This window comes from Canis lupus, chromosome 31 (assembly GCF_048164855.1).
Source record: "Canis lupus baileyi chromosome 31, mCanLup2.hap1, whole genome shotgun sequence".
Lineage (NCBI taxonomy): Eukaryota > Metazoa > Chordata > Mammalia > Carnivora > Canidae > Canis > Canis lupus.
Genome location: NC_132868.1, coordinates 13388236 through 13405286, shown reverse-complemented (window position 1 = coordinate 13405286; position 17051 = coordinate 13388236). Strand labels below are relative to the sequence as shown.

At 54.9% G+C, this 17051-nt stretch overlaps 1 protein-coding gene and 1 pseudogene across 4 annotated transcripts in view; both read left to right on the top strand.

The window, feature by feature from the left end:
- AHRR (aryl hydrocarbon receptor repressor) overlaps positions 1–11636 on the top strand; it is a 77906-nt gene extending 66270 nt beyond the window's left edge. For all 4 annotated transcript variants that reach the window (XM_072807432.1, XM_072807435.1, XM_072807434.1 and 1 more), the window contains 6 exons: positions 150–279; positions 2286–2419; positions 5497–5696; positions 9349–9410; positions 9561–9699; positions 10442–11636. In XM_072807432.1, coding sequence (XP_072663533.1) covers positions 150–279; positions 2286–2419; positions 5497–5696; positions 9349–9410; positions 9561–9699; positions 10442–11483 — 1707 coding nt within the window. In that variant the 3' untranslated portion in view covers positions 11484–11636. The remainder of the gene's footprint in view (positions 1–149; positions 280–2285; positions 2420–5496; positions 5697–9348; positions 9411–9560; positions 9700–10441) is intronic.
- Positions 11637–16696: 5060 nt separating this feature from the next.
- On the top strand, positions 16697–16801 carry LOC140622482 (small nucleolar RNA U3; annotated as a pseudogene).
- Positions 16802–17051: the final 250 nt, after the last annotated feature.

Here is a 17051-nt window from a genome sequence, read left to right as displayed (position 1 = left end):
CCAGATACGGAGTGCCCTCCAGGCCAAACTCCTGCCTTTCTCATGAGACATCTTTCCATGGCTAAGCCTGAGATGGTTTTTGCAATTATTAATCACTGGCTTTGTAAAGCAGATTCACTTAGTTTAAAACAACTGTTGCCATGTTGCAGACGGATGTGATGCACCAAAACATTTACGACTATATCCACGTGGACGACCGCCAGGACTTCTGCCGGCAGCTCCACTGGGCCATGGACCCGCCGCAGGTGGTGTTCGGGCAGCCCCTGCACTCAGAGACAGGTGGGTCTGTGGGTCTTCTGGGGGTCTAACCAAGACTTGGAACAGTTTGTGTAAACATGTGGATGCCTCCTGAGAAAGGACCATCATACTTTCTCACCTTCTCCTTCAGAGACCCCATTCCACACACCCCTCCCTTTTCCAGGTGCCACCACTTAGCTCTCCAGCTCCTGCGTGCATGTGCATCTCTGGCATGGCTGGAGCGTGAGACCATCTCAGAAGAAGCTGCAGTGCTTGTCTCTCTGCAAACTTGCCCTCAAGATGCACATCTTCCAGGAAATTCCTTTGGCCCACATTAGACTCACCCGAAAAAAAGGCCCAAAGATTGTTGTCTCTTCACCCTTGTGGGCGAGTCCCTCCCTCGCCCAGCAAAGCACTTCCTTCAGATCTATGGCCGCTGCGCCATCACAACATGTGCCGCAGGCCTCCATCTCCATGATGGGTAGCGGAGCAGATGGGAGGTCGAGGGGAGGGGGTAGCGTCTACTGGGATCCCAGCCAGCTCTTCCACACACTTTGGCAGAAGTTGCAAACAATTCAAGAAAACCTTCTACCACAGTTTCAGGCAACACCATGATTTACCTCAAAGTTGAGTGAAAAAAGAAAACCCCAGGTGCCAATTGTATAAAACTCAGAAAAAAACAAGACCACTGATTCATAATCATACGTGCAGTTGTACTGAAATGATATTTTTAAGGGCAAATGATGAAGGCAAAATTTGTCAGAGCAACGATCTCTGTGGGGATGAGGATGGGTGGGTAGCCTAGGGAGAGACGCCAGTGGTGCTCAGTGGAATTCACGTGTGTGTGTGTGTGTGTGTGTGTGTGTGTCCAAGAGACAGGGCAGGCATGCAGTGGGGGCATGTGATAGATGGGGGATGGGTGTTGTGGCGGATGTGTGTGTGCATGTAGTGGAGCAGATGTATGTGTAGAGGTGAGTGGGTGTATGGAGGGAGTGGGTATGTGAGGGTATTGGTGGGGTAGGTGTGTATATGGGTGTGTATGTGGCAGGATGTGTGTGTGGCAGGGTGTAGGGGGCAGAGTATGTGTGCATGGTGGGGTGTGGATGTGTGTGGTGGGGGTATGTATGTGAGGTTGTGTGTGTCTGAGAGAGGGTATGTGTATAAGGTGGTTGTGTGTGTGACGTGAGGTATGTGTGTTTGGCAACATGTACGTGTAAGGTAATATGTGTGTTTGAGGTATGTATGGGAGATGGGATGTGTGTGGTACAGTGTGTGTTTGTGTGGTGGGATGTTTGTGCATGGTATGTGTGTGAGTGTGTGTGCTGTGTGTGAGGTGAGGTATGTGTGAGGTGATGTTTGTGTGTGAGGCGGGGTATGTATGTGAGGTGGTATGTGTGCAAGATGGGGTGTGTGTGGTGTGTGTGTTTAGCAGCGTGTATTATGAGGTGGTATGTGTATGTGAGGTGTTTGTGAGGGTGTGTGCAAGATGGGGTTTGTGTGGTGTGTGAGATGAGGTGTATGTGTGCATGGTGGGATGTGTATGGTGGGGTGTGTGTACAAGGTGGGGTGTGGATGTGTGTGATGGTTGCATATGTGTGGGGTGGTGTGTGTGAGGGAGGGCTGTGTGTATGTATATGGTGGGGTGTGTGTCCGTTTGGGAGTGTGTATGGTACATGAGTTGGGGTTGTGTGAGGCTGTATGAGTTGTGTGGGCAGTGGGATGTGTGAGTGGGTGTGTATTTGTGGGGGAGTGGCAGCACACAGGGCCCAGGCAGAGGGCGGTGGTGTGGGAAGCCTGCGTGTGACTGTATGTGACTGAGTGCGTGTGTGAACATGAGCATATGTATATGACCATGCACGCGTTTGTGGCTGTGTATGACCATGTGTGGCTGTACATGAGCGTGTGCACACATGCGTGACCGTGTTGACCGGGCGTGGCTGTGAGCACACGTGCGTGGCTGTGGAAGGGGCAGGCCACTCAGCCCGTGCAGCCCGAGCCCCCCCGGGGCGCACTCACTGCCTGTCCCCCCCTTGCCGTCGTGGCCACAGAGGACGCTGTCCTGGGGAGGCTGCTGCGCGCGCAGGAGGGGGGCGCGGGCTCGCCCACGGACTTCTCCGCCTTCCTGACGCGCTGCTTCGTGTGCCGCGTGCGCTGCCTGCTGGACAGCACGTCGGGCTTCCTGGTGAGTGCGCGCCCCCTGGCGGCCGGTGGCCGTGTCACCTGCGGACTCGCGCCCCGCCCCCCTGGACACCTAGAGACCCCCCGCCCCCCGCAGGCTCCGCGCAGGCGCTCTGCGAGCAGGTGCCTGGGAGTTCCATCTCTAGCTGCTCTGGCCCCTGGGGAGAGGGGCGGGGGCAGGGGCGACCCCGGGCCCACCCAGACCTCTGCCGGCCTGGCCTCCCGCGTCCTGGGAGAAGCCAGCCCCGGGACCTGGGACCCCAGGACGCCCAGGCCTGCGGATGCGTGCCCTGCTCCCCAGCCCCGCCCAGACGGCGGGCCCCTCCGGGTCTCTCACGTTCCCTTGAGGCCATGCAGGGGTCCCCGGGAAGGGTGCACCCTCAGCGGCCGCGGGGCTGGGAATTTCCAGGAGGCGCTCAGGCTGTGTGGGAGGGAAGGTGGGCAGAGGACAGGGGCGTTCCCCTGGATGGTCTCCCAATAGCTGTGAGGCCAGGGAGCCCTGGAGCAGCCCCACAAACCGGGGAGAGCCCCGGCGGCCCTTGCTTGTCACCGCCAGCTCCGGGTGTCCTGCCTGCTGGTGTGTCCCACCTTTTGCAAGGTGCCCTCCATTTCCCGGATTCACTCGGGCCTTTCCCATTACTGTTGTTGAGCAGCTTCTGGGAAGTGCATGCCCCAAGCCACTCTGCATCCAAGTCACCCATGGGTTCTGGGCTGAGCGGCAGGCTCCTGGGACTGAGAGATCCCACGGGGTAGCCTCGCCACACGCCGGGCTCAGTGGGAGAGGCTTCATCATCCCACTGGCCCACCGGTAGGCAGTGTTTTCCATTAACCCTCTCCTATTGGCTGGTCTTTTTTTTTTTTTTTTTTTTTTAAGAAAAACATTGCCCGTATGTAATACATATCCAACCATTTCAGAAGAGCAGAGAACAAAACCCAAAAAATGTCCCTCCTTTGCATACCCAGGCCCCTTTCCAGATGTCCGTGCCCCAATACTGCCCTTCCTGAAGCTCCCCTCACCCAGCCTCCCCACTGTCTGCTCTGCCCTGACCAGTGTGAGTGGGCTGAGCTTGTGGTGGTCTTGTGGGCTCTCCGGGAACTCCGGCCCCCTCTGCACCCCCACCCCCCCGCCCGCCCCGAGCCTCCCTGGCTGATCCCCCTACACACTGGATGTCCTCACCTGAGATGCTGCACTTCCAGAGTCCAATGTCACCCACTCAGGCCACCCAAGCTGTACGGTTGCTCTGCGTTTGCCCAAACTGATGAAGCTTAAAAGATAACCACAGGCTGCCTCTGGGGCCATGTGGCGTTTATGGCCACATGTGGGCCTCAGCCATCCAGCAGTATAGTGGCGGATTCATGTCCCTTGGATTTGTTCTCCTGATCCAAGGGCTGGTGGGTGGTGGTGGGACCATATCTGAGGACCCAAGACAGGCAGAGCCCGATAGCAGAGGCATCCCACATGTCTGCGTATTTTTAAAGGCCTTTCCACGCCCACCAGGACCTTAACAAGAGAAGCAGCTTTTTATTTGCACAGTGGTCCCGGATCTGCTGCCACCGTGCATACGATGATTGCTCATTTTGTTTAGGTGATTGATTGACCATCAAGTCTTTTATTTTGATAATATTTTGTTCTAAATTTGATAGAAACTAATATAGTTACTATTTATTGGCTGATAAGGAATGTATACTTTTTAAATTAGGTAAACAATTCCTGGTAACTTGGAAATCCTTATTTCCAGATGACATAAAATTGGAGGGATTTAATATACAATCAAGAAGAAATTAAAATATAGGTTAAAATTAAACTGTAAAACAACACACTGAATCAAGGAAACAAGCAACAGAAATTTTGTCTGAAAATGTTTGATTATATTAATCTGTGAAATTCGTCACTGCACACACTGGAAAGGGCTCAGGCATTGACAAGGAATGTCCCGAGAATGGGCACATGGGCCTGACTCGGGCTCCTCCTGGCATCCCCCTGTGACTCCATGGAAGCCACCCTGTTTCCACAGTCAGGTCAAAGCAGTACAACTGCCAGACCAGCTCAGGCCACCCGTGAGAGCCCATTGTCACAACATCAGGAACTTGAAGGTCCAGTTGACATTTAGTTGGTAGCTTGAAATCAGCCATGATGGGAATATTTCCACCAGAGAAATGGGCAAACATTACAAATTAGGTTTTTCTCTGGAGAGCTGGATGTTGAACATATCTGAGTGCATCGCTGCCTTGAATCCTCCATATCAAGCTTGTGACAGGCAAGCAGTAGGTGTTTTGCAAATGTTTGTTCATTCGGTAAATTCATAGATAAATGAGGAGCTGGACAGATGGATGATGGGAGGATGGGGGATGGATGAGGTAAACAGTTGGGTGGAAGGATAGATGGGTGGGTGGGTGGATGGGTGGATGAGAGGATGGAGGGTTGGAGGGCTAGGGAGAGAGGCCACATTGTGGGGTCATTCTTTAATCAAGCGCAGGAATGCACTGAAGACAGTTAGTGTTTTAGATCAGCTTTGCCACTGTAGAAAGATCTTTTATTTTCTTTTATCACCAACTCCTAAATTACTTGTTGGCTGCCTAACTCATACTACATACTCTGAATAAAATCAAATTGTCCCTAAGCTTTATCATTGTGAATGAAGGAATGGCAATTTTGGAATGGAGAGGTACAGCTGGAACAGGCCTCCCAGAAGCCTCTGCTCCAGCAAATCCTGCCAGGGAGTGGCTGATGGCTCTGCCGTGGGCCAGTGACAGCTGGTGTCCATGCACATTAGCACTGACCATGTAAGGTGAAGCCCCCACACCCTCACACCTGTGAGTGTGCACAGGAGCGCATACTTGTCAGTTAGAGGCTGTTGCTGAGACTCCAGAGAGCCTGAATGGTTTTGAAGGCCTGGGGTGGTCCACATCCCCGTAGGCCAAGTGTGGAAGAATTGTTGGTTTGTGTCTCCTTAGTGACTCGGAGTAAGATTCTTCTCCATGTTTCTATTCCTGAGAATGTGAGTTCTGCATTCTTGGATGGTGTCAGTGTCGCTAATTCGCTCTGTGAACACACCTTCATTTCTGTCTTTAAAACACCAGACAATGCAATTTCAAGGAAAACTAAAATTCCTGTTTGGACAGAAGAGGAAAGCGCCGTCGGGGACAGTCCTGCCCCCTCGGCTCTCGCTGTTCTGCATCGTGGTGCCTGTCCTCCTACCTTCTGTGGCGGAGATGAAGATGAAGAGCGCATTTTTGAGGGTGAAGCACAGGGTGGACGTCTCGGCCTCAATGGATGCAAAGTGAGTGGGGGTCCCCTCGGAAAGCAGCCACACTCACAGAAGCTGGCGGTGGAAACTCGGTATTATGTATATTCGTTCTTCGTTGGTGTTCCACAGCCAGTACATCATGCAGGAAACAGCGCTTAGAGAACAGAAATGCTTTCAAACTAATGTTTGTGAACGCCGCCACCACATCTGCCTGCATCACTGTGCCCCAGTCCCCCCAGTTACAGCCTCAAAGTAGGTGCCCTGAGCCCTGGTCACCATGGGGGGCGAGTGCTGGGGCTGATGCCTTCTTTCCCCAGCACTAGCCCTCCCTCTGCATACAGGACTCTGCATGGGGACCTGTGCATGACGCAGAAGTGCCCCGGCTGTGAGGACATGGCACAGAGGCCCCCTCTGCCCACCCCAGAGTTTTCTCAATTCTTCAGTGGTAGAAAAAACTCTTATCTAGTTTTCTAGGCAATTCACGTCTATACTTTGTGGAGCAGATTAGGTCTGCGTTGCAGGGACCAGTGTCCTGAAAGTGATCACAATGTGCATCTGGAGGCACCTGGGTGGCTCAGTCGGTGAAGCATCGACTCTTGGTCGCCGGAGTGGAGGGTCGTGGGATGGAGCCCTGCCTAGGGAGGAGTCCCCTTGAGATTCTCTCTCTTCCCTTGCCCCTCCCCTCTCCTCCATGTGCTCTCTCTCCCTCTCTCTCTCTCTCTCTCTCTCTCTCAAAAAACAAACAAACAAACAAAAACCTGTGCATCTGTGAATTGTGTTTTCCATACCATGTGAGTGAGACCAGGTGTGGGGCAGGATGTCTGGCATCTGTACCAGCTATAGGTGCAACACATCAGAGACTCCCAAGTCTTGGTCCCTGGGTGACAGTCTGCCAATGAGGCTCACTGGCTGCAGGGGTGCATCATCCAACACCCACCAGGGCCTCCAGCAAGCCTTTGGGGTACGGCTGAACTCTCGGGTAGATGGAAGTCAAACCAGGAAAGGTTTCCAGCTGCTCTGACCAAGTCCCCTTGCCCCAGGAGGGAGTCTATCTCGGCACCCTCCCCACCAGCATGCTGTCTCTGTTTGTCTTTGACACCACACGTGGTGACCCACCCCGGGAGCTCGCACACCTGGCATCTCCACCTCTGGGAAGTGCCTGTCCTCCCTCTTGCCTCCCACCAACACGGAAAGCCTTGGCCTCAGATGCTGCCCGTTAATGCCGTGTTGGGTGCTTTCAGGAGGCACGTGGACGGTCCCCTCCTTTCCCAGAGAATGTGTGGCTTCACAGCTCCTGCGCCCACCCCATGTCCCGCAGGGAAGGTCTCGGCTCCATGAACCCCTGCCCAGTGGGGAGGGGTCTGAGCTCCTCAGCTCTCAGGCTCCTGATGGCAGATGAGGTTTAGCTCTGGGATTTGAGAGCATGTTCGCTCCCCTCCCTCCGCCTGTCACTTGGGGTGTGGGGAGTGTGCGTCTGTGCCACGACCACATCACTGGTGGAAACGTCACATCCAGCAGAATCCCCTTCTTAGCCTTGAGTCCTGCAGGAGGTCCTGCTTACATTTTGCCCCAGTGCCTCCCCCACAACAGGGTCCCCTCCACAGGGAGCCCTAGGGCCTCCTCTGTGACTCTTATCTCGTGGGTGTGTGTCTATCCATTTTCATGGGCCACCATTCAGCTTTGGCTTATTCAGGCCGACTTTCAAAGATTTTTTTTTTAATTTTTATTTATTTATGATAGTCACACAGAGAGAGAGAGAGGCAGAGACATAGGCAGAGGGAGAAGCAGGCTCCATGCACCAGGAGCCCAACGTGGGATTCGATCCCGGGTCTCCAGGATCACGCCCTGGGCCAAAGGCGGGCGCCAAACCGCTGCGCCACCCAGGGATCCCAAGGCCGACTTTCAGACAGTGAGAAATCGGACCACATCTGCAGGGCGGGAAGGGCTTCCATCCCGGGCCCTCGCTTCTGCCCCTGTGGCCTCAGTCGCTGTGGGAACAGGGACGGGTACATAGGTGGCGAGGCTTTAGGGACAGAGCCGCCCTGGAGCCCCAACACGTGCCAGCATGCGGAGACAGCGGCCGACCGAGTGTTTACAAGTACATGTATGTGCCCTGTTACTGTTAAAGATGCCACACGTCCTAAGCATGAGGGAGGAAAACCAGAATACCCAGGTGCAAAGCATCTGAGCTCAGGCAGGCGAGGGCAGGCCAATCCTGGGAACACAACATGGAGGGGGCCCCAGGGCGCCTGCTCGTACAGAGCCTGCCACATTCTCCACCTGCATCCTGGCCACACTGGAACACTCCCCACCTTAATTGACTGTCCTGGAGTTTTCTGTGTCCTTAAACTGTTTTCAGTTCGATAATCATAATTGAAATTCATGGTGAACTTCTCTTTTCCATGTGTTTCCAGCCTGCACCAGGGTAGAGGGAACCATAGCCTCTCCTGGTTCTCCAGTGAGGTTGGGCCAGGCGGGGAAGTGCTGGCAGGTATGGGGTGGCAGGTGTGGCTCAGCAGGTCACCCAGTGCCTTTGCACACGGGACAGTGCAGTCAGGACTAGACCTCATGTGGTACAGGGTATTGTCAGATCCTAGAAAGGGGTGCACAGAGGCTCCCACCACCATGGTACAAGAGAGAGAGAAAAAAGTAACGTCTTTGCTTCCTCCGTGTTTCTGAATTCCTACCTGCTCTGACTTGAACTCTAGAGCTCTCAGCACACCCATCACAGTGGCTGCTTCTGAGCCACGCGGTCAGGCCAGAGAGACATCAGGATGCAGGGACAGCTGCAGGGCCCCGCTTGTCATTTAAAGATTCAGATCCAAACCCCCCCAATCCTCCATCCCTGCTCCCCATCCTTGCTCCCCATCCCTGCTCTGCTCCCCCATCCCTGCTCTCCTGTCCCTGCTCTGCTTCCCCATCTCTGCTCCCCATCCCTGTTCTACTCATGTCTGCTCTGCTCCCCCATCCCTGCTTCCCCATCCCATCCCTGCTCCCTCATCCTTGCTCCCCCATCTCTGCTCCCCATCCCTGTTCTGCTCCCCCATCCCTGCTCCCCATCTCTGCTCCCCTATCCCTGCTCCCCCATCCTTGCCCCCCAGTCCCTGCTCTTCACAGAGGGGACCAGAGGATGGGCAGGGACAGGAGTACTGTATAGGGAGCCCTGGCTCTGAGGCCCACTGGCCTGGGGTTGGGTCCCAAGGCTGACGTCTGCTAGAGAGGTGGCCTAAAGGACCTCGCTTAACAGTTTTGAACTAAGTTTTTTTTTTTTTTTAATAATGAAATAGTATCTGTGAGAATGAGTTTGCTTAGAATTTAAGATGATGGTTTCTGTGTATGTGTGTGTGCCTGGTACCCTATGGAAGACGACTTTCTTTTCACTAGTGTGGCTCTCATGGTGAGTTTATGGAACGTAACTACTGGAAATCACAGATTGTATTATCATTGTGGTCATTTTATGTGGTGTCTATTTTCTGGAGCAAATGCATTAGCCCTTTATTGGCTTGATAATTGATATGAATTGGGGTTTTTAGCAAATCTTTAGCTGAGCAAAGACTGACAATCTATGAGAAATTAAAAGTGTCTTCCCCTCCCAGGATGACAGTGACACCTGACACCGGCACGAGTCAGTTCCTAACAGCAGCACAAATTTACCTACACGTTTCCTATTATCTGTTCTTCACAGAGCAAAAGCTGCCGCGGGTCTGTGTGAACCAGAATTGCATGGGAAACCCAACTACTTAGCAGGTACTTCTACAGATTTGCTCTTTCACATGCTTCAAAAGGGTGCAATGTGTCTGGTCCCTCTGGGGGGGCTCCCCCTGCCTCAGCGTTTGTGGTGCATTCCTCCAAAACCCAGGCCAGAGTGTGTGAGCACTGCTCTCTGAATCCTAACAGGGAGGAGTGATGGAGAAAACATCTCAGTGCTCAGGACACCCACGGACGCTGGCCGCTGGGCCCGGGTTCCAGCCAGGGCCTCATGCTTGTGTCTCAGGAATGGCCCTGACCTCGTCTCCAATCCCGAGGGGTTCGCAGGGTAAGTGGTGTTGAGGCCCAGCTGGGTGTTAAGGAAGAGCCACTGGCTGTGGGTCCGACAGGTGAACATTGCTCCTAGGGGAATATGAATATGCAAGTGTCTGTGGAGCATGCCTAAACATGCTTCACACCCCAGAAGTCGTCCTTACACGTCTGGGGTACAGCTGAGGCCCACTAAGACCCATGGACTCACCCTCCACCTGAAGCCGAGATCCTGCACAAACACCCTAGCCTCTGCCTTCCCCGCGGCCTCACACCGACCAGGAGAGCTCCTCCTGGAGGACTGGCCTGGCTGTGAGGCTGTGGGGCTCCACCTCATCCTCCAGGGCACCGTCTCCCCTGTCATGCCGGGTGCCAGCCCTGATGCTACAGGGTGTTCTGAGCACAGCAGCATGCGTGCCCGTGACAGGCCCCAGCTCCTCCAAAGTGCCCGAGAGGGCATCTATGTGCTTTGCAGTGTGACAGGGCCCTCTGCGTCTGGGGTGGATATGCCTGACCTGTGGCACGCGGTACAGGCCTCCCTGGGGAAGGCAGTTACAGGAGAGGAGGGCACCCTCACCAGGGCCACAGGGCTGGGGTGGGTGTGAAAGGCGGAGGTGGGCCTGGGCCCCAGGGCACAGCAGCCCTTCCAGGTTCAGCCAGGACCACACTGGTTTAGTTAGTGCCTTCCTTTAGAGCACACCCCCCTACTCAGGGGGTCACGTGATCACCATCCTGCTCTGACAGCCATTTCCTCTCCTCAGGGACAGGGGAGCAGAGGAACACGGGAGGGTGCCCAGGGGGCGGAGGGAAATACACGCATACAGCTGCTGCTTCGAAGCACCAGGACCCACAAGGCACCTGAGCTGGATGCCAGGGAAACACAGTCAGGAGGGCAGCACCAGGGTGAAGCTGGAGCCCAGCAAGAGTGACCCGTTCTCCATGCATGCTGTGTCCCGCACTTCCTGCGTGCCCTGCCCCAGCCTTCCGGGTGCCATCCACTCCAGTGTGGCCGCTGCTTTCAGGAATCCACCCAGCTGTCACCCGGGAAGCCATTCCCCCAGTGCCTACACCAGCCCCACCAGCAGAGCTTTTCGGGACAGTGATCAGGGCCAGCTGCACCCTCTGCCCAGCTGCCCCTTCCCCCAGGGGAGCCTGGATAGTGGGCTCCCTCCATCCAGAGGGCAGCGCCTTGCAGTGGCGGGCTATCCCATCGAGGACACCAAGTTTCGAGGTGGGCCAATGCCCTTGGGAGCTCCGTGCAACCCCATTCTTTCCCTTGATGTGCCCATAAAGACGGAGAGTGACTCTGGGTCTGAAGATGCAGCCGACGGCTACTCTGTGGCCCCAGGCCAGCTGTGGCCGGGAGCCACTGGTGTGGCCAAGAGACAGCGGGTCACGTTCCCTACCAGGATGCACCTGAAAACGGAGCCGGATGCCAGGCACCACCTATACGCTGCGCACCTGGGACAGAGCGTGCTGGAGGCTCACCCAAGTGGCCGGGCTCCGCTCAGAGCCGGCAGAGACCTGGCCCCCTTCCCCCCCACACACTGTGCCTGCCTGGAGCACGTGCATGGCCCTCCTGAGCCGGATGGCCCCCGCCACCTCTGTACGCAGGCTCAGCAGCCCTCTTCACTGCCCTGTGACTGCCAAGCCCCAGAGTCCACGCCCATCGTCAAACGAGAGCCCCTGGACTCACCGCCATGGGCCAGTCACGGCCAGGGTAGGGTGCCTGGAATGTTCCCCAAAAGTGCCATGGCAACACTGATGCCGCCCAAAGCCCCTGAGTGTGCTTTCCTGCCATAGAGTGGGGTGTTTGTAAGAGCTGGCCTGTGTCCACGCTCAGACTGACCCCACTGTACCCCTCAGTCCTATGAGGTGTGCGCAGTGTGTGCAATAATAGCATGTTCTGTATTTTGTAAAATGTCACACAAGTTCTTAAAGGCAAAGTGGTCTTAAGTCTGTTGGAGTACGACAGTGTTTCTCTTTGAAGGACTAAAAGCTTTCAGAAAGTGGGCCAGAGTGAGACGAGTAGGCCCGCCGGGGCACACCCCACTGTCTGTGAGGCGGTGGGCTCCCGGCTGCCCAGCATCCCACAGTGCACCTTCCCGGGCCCTCACGCCCACCCCTCAGCTTCACGAGCATGGGAAGGTGGGTTTACACAGCCACACCTTGGACTAAATCAGGGACGTGCTTCTCTTGAGCCACAGGTGACTGCGCCCCTATTCATGGAAAGAATCTGGAAGGTTCCAGGCCCAAGAGGCTGTGTGTGCTGGGCCCTGTCCTGCCTATCCCCCCGCCCCCATGGCGGAGTCTGAGGCTGTGCCCAGAGTGGACATGGGCAGGAGTGTGTGCTGTGCCTTCTGGAAGTCTCTCTGGCTTTTTTCAGGGGCCTCTGAAGATGGTTTGTGCTGGTCTGTCTGCAGCACGTGGTGAACCTCCAGTTTGGGATCTGGGTTTGGAGGCAGAGACAAGGACAAATGTAGAGAACAGAGGCAGGAAGTCAGGCTGCCCATAGAGGCTGGGCTTTCACGTAAGAGCTCCCATCACCGCCTAAGTAGGAATTACTAGAGGCAAGACGGATAGGAAGCGTTTTCTAGAAAACCTGTGAAGTCGTCCATTCTGACTGTAGGAAACTGGGACGTGAAGGCACAAATCACAAAGTGGGAGTCCCTGTGAATGCTCAGCACCAGGGATGGGCCCTCCCCTGTGCTCCAGGAACGTGGGCTGTGCTGTCAGGGGCCTGCCGCACTGTGATGGACGCACTTCTGCCCCTCAGGGACCACGGCCCCATCCCTAATGTCACCTCCACCCCAGAGTCTCAGGGGGCAGGGTTCCTAATGTCACCTCCATCCAGGAGACTCAGGGGAGGGGGGCAGGGTCCCTAACGTCACCTCCACCTGGGAGTTTCAAGGGGCAGGGTCCCTAACGTCACCACCACCCAGGAGTCTCGTGGGGCAGGCTACCATCACCTGAGAGTCTCGGGGGGGCAGGAGTCTCAGAGAGGCAGGTTCCCTAATGTCACCTCCACCCCAGAGTCTCGGGGGGCTGGGCAGGAGCCCCCAGCAAGGACTTTAGGCTCCAGCACTGGCACCTCCTGCTTCTTGGCGCCCAGTCTTCCTCGCCGCCTCGCCATCATCTGTATCTTAGAAGCAGTGCTTAGCTGAGTCGATGCTGGAGCTGTTGGCAGGTGCTTGCTCTCCTTGTCAGTACTTGGGGTTTGGCTGGCGGGACCAGGGTCCTGGGGTGCAGGGTGCAGCCTGCCAGCTCTGTGGAAGGGCCCCCTTGAGGGATGGTAGGAGCCAAAGACCCCTCCTGGCACTGAGTGGCTAGTGGGTGGCCCCCAGGAGCAGCCCAGCAGCCTCCCTCCACTCACCTCACTGAGGCCTTACAGAAGGCGACACTGGTGCTGTACTGTCCTCACTTCTCCGACCAGAGTGCCCCCCCCCCGTTAGATGGTGGCCCAACCCCCTGGGGACACCTGCTGGGCACCCCAGGCTGGCCCCGGGCCTCCTCACAGGGTTCTAATGCTGAGCACAGCACATCTCTGCCCCCTGAGACACGGAGTGGAATCTGAGTCCTACCCAAACCCGGCAGCCGAGTCCTGGCCCTCTCCTGTGACCATGCCCCACCCCGCTGGGGTCCCCATTCCCGAGGGCGCCCACCCTCTCTCTGCACTGGGCCCAGGCTGGCTGCAGGACCGGGTCCTGAGATGCCCGGGGCTCCCGCAACAGTGATGCCTGTCCTGCCCTCTGTCAGGACGCCACAGACGGGTGGTGCAGCCCCCAGGGCCCCCTCACGCAGAGGTCAGCCATGTCCTGCCGTGGGCACGCAGACAGCTGGATGCCAGCTCCACGGGCCTTGTGCTGGGGGTGCCCCTAGTCCACCTGGGGCCCAGGCCCTTTCTGTCCATGAGGCGGCACCATGGTGACCGTACAGCCATGGTCCTCCTGAGACACGTTGTGAGGGGGACGATGGAATGTAGGAGGGCAGATGTGGTTACTTGTGCTTTAAAATGTCTTTATCAGTATGAATTACAGGCTTATATTTTTCTGTTGTCTCATAGCTTTTGCTTATATAGCTGAGAAAAAATTAAAATCAAATATAATGTGGGGATGGATGGACAGGAGGAGGTGAACACAAGTAACATTTTATATTTTTACGGCTTCTACTGGAGGAAAATGTTTTCAGTATCTAGACAGACTTGTTGAATTTTTAAAAATGGATATATTATAATGAAACTTTTTATACTGTTTCCTCAGTGCTTTTAGAAAGCTTTCAAATATATTTCTGATACTGTGGTTTGTACTAAATATTCAATATTGATATAAAATAAATCACCTGTTAAATCATGTTTACCATAAACAGAAATGTCTACTTGATTTTCCAAAAGAAGTAACTATATTTCCTTGAGCGTGTGTTGGTTAATTTATGTTCTAAGACAAGTCCTTCACTACTGGACAGAAGGCAAAAATAAAAGTGAAAATAGATATGCTGGCACCAAAAGTTGCAAGGAAGAGGGAGGAGGCTGAGCGATTGGCCAGGCGAATGCTGTGGTGCATCCCCCCTGTACCACCAGCCCTCTCCTGACAGTCATCGAGGGTCCGGGGACCCTGACAGATGCCATTAGACACTGCAGACTTGCCCTGTTCTGCAGAGAGGGGACAGCTTCCCCTGCAAGTGTGCGCGTGTGAGTGTGTGCAGGCATGGGATCGCCAGCCTGGCCCCGGGGAGGGGCCGTAAGCTGCTCACTGTGAGCTCACGGGCAGGAGGGGCAAGTGAGCTCTCTGAGGTCTCTGTTTCCAGGACGCTGATCCCAATTTCATAGCCTAACAGGGGAGGGGTGACATCTGGGGTACATTCCAGCCACAGCACAGCCCGCCAGGTCTCACGCCATCTGACACTTGGCATTGTCACGTGGGTTTCGTGCACTTGGGGGTGAAGTGGTGGGTGGTGGTGGTGGTGTGTTTCCTCCTTCCTAACCTCGTCCACCAGCAGTGTTGTTGGGCAGCTGCTGAGGGCAGTGGCCGTGTAGGGACACAGCGAGGAAGGGAAGACAGAGCTGGGGGTGCGGTGCTGGAGCCGACAGCCCTGCATGTGCAGACCCATGACCACAGAACCACCTCATTGTGTCATGCACGAAGGGCCCAGGCTAGCAGAGCGCAGCCCAGGCGGGAGTTTGTGGGCAAGGCCACACAGGGCGGGGGTCATAGAGTAGCCTGGGGCCTGGGGGTGGCTGGTGGGCCAGAGCCAGGGGGCGAGGGGAGGGCCTGATGGAGATCGGAGGGCAGGGCTCTGGCAGCCAGAGGACCTGAGGCATGCCCCTGGTGTCCTGCCCTGCTGAGGCTGAGGGGCATATGGGCTGTGGGGCAGGACACCAGGACACAAGGACACAGAGAGCCCCCTCCCTGCCCGCCACTGGCCTGGCCTGCTGCTCAGCTCCTCTGGTCTCTCCACACCTGTTGACCCATCAGGTGGATGTGTCCATGTCCTCCCTGCCTCATGATAGCAGCTTCTCAGTTACGGATTTTCTCTGTCTCTGGCTTATCTTTTCATTTAAAGATCTTGTAAGATATCATACAAGAGTTTAAAATTTTAGCATTGCAAACAGTCTTTTTCTTTATGGATTATGCATTTAGCATCTTACAAAAAAGCTGACGGTGCCTTTGACGTTAACAGGGCCCCACCAATGTTCTATGGCCCCGACCATCATGTTCTTTCGTGTTCTATGTGTTTTTCTCATAACCGTTTGCCAATTTTAAAATCTGTTTACCAGGGCAGCCCCAGTGGTCCAGCGGTTTGGTGCCATCTTCAGCCTGAGGTGTGATCCTGGAGACCTGGGATCGAGTCCCACATCAGGCTCCCTGCAAGGAGCCTGCTTCTCCCTCTGCCTGTGTCTCTGCCTCTCTCTCTCTCTCTCTCTCTCTCTGTGTGTGTGTCTGTCATGAATGAATAAATAAAATCTTAAAAAATAAACTAAAATCTGTTTACCTGTGCTCTGATAGTTGATGTACCTGAATGTATTTCTCCACTCTGGGTCCATCTGTCCTTTGGTGTTTCCTCCTATCCTGTGTCCCCGCTGGACTGCTGCCTTTCCGGTTCCTCCCACATCCCCCCCCCCCCCCAAGTCTAGAAGTTAGGCCTCTGGTTCTGTTCTGCCTGAGGATCTACCAGAGTCTAGGCCAAAGCTAAGCAGCAGCTCTATTCTCACAGAATAGATCTCCCCGGCCCCCCAGACAAGGATCTCAGGACCTCAGGACATGCTGCTCGGCTCTGTACCCCTGCCACCAGTGGGCGAGTGGGCGTCTTCACTACAAATAGTCCTGGGGCCGCTTCTGCCACAGGGATTCAGTGAGAGCCCCTAGGCCGAGGAGGGAGTTGCACCCAGGTGACCTGCAGGCTCCCAGCCCTCAGCTCTTGGGTGAGTGACTGTCCTGGCTCGGGGTCCCAGGACTGGGGAGGAACTGCTTTGTGGGGCTTTGTTGAGTGTTCTGGTCTGCTCTTGCACTGAGGAGGCATCCCTTGAGCACCCCAGGTTCATGGAGGAGCCCTGACCCCACCTACGGGTGCGAAAGCCCACCCTGGGCACCAGGCCCTCCCGCCCTCACCCATCCCAGCTCTAGCACACTCTTCCTCCCTGCTTTCTTCAGCTTAGGCGGGCGCAGGGGCAGGGTGCTTTAAAACACTGCTCACTGTTTTTAGCCCATGTTTTATAGGCTTTTCAGCCTGCCAAAAAGAGAAGTCAAAAAATTTTAACCAATATTTTGTCTTTTTAGTTTTGAGGAGAAAAAGGTCTTCTTAAACAGCTATCCCAGGGGCACCTGCGTAGCTCAGTGGTTGAGAGTTTGCCTTCGGCCCGGGGTATGATCCCGGGGTCCTGGGATCAAGTCCTGCATTGGGTTCCCCACAGGGAGCCTGCTTCTCCCTTTGCCTGCATCTCTACCTCTCTCTCTCATTAATAAATAAATAAAATCTTAAAAAGAAAAAAACAACAACAGCCATCCCAGTACTGAGCCTCCAAGACTATACTTTCAGGGATCATTTCTATAGTTTGTTACCAGTACTGAGCATCCCGGCTGAGGAAGCTATGGGGAGTCCTACCTCCACACGCAACTGTCAATAGCACAAGGTGCTACCCAGCTATGATAAATGTGGCTATATTTTGAAGTAAGTCCACAAAGCTTTGATAATTTTGGCAAAGTATTTACTAATTTCAAAATGCCTTTACAATTATACTTTTTTCTTTTTGTTTACATTCTTCATTGTTGACTTAGTAATATACCTTCATTAACTGCTAGGGACTGATGGAACCACAACGGGATGGGTCATCAGGTAGGAAGACCCAGGACCACACCACGATGTGGGGGCTCGCAA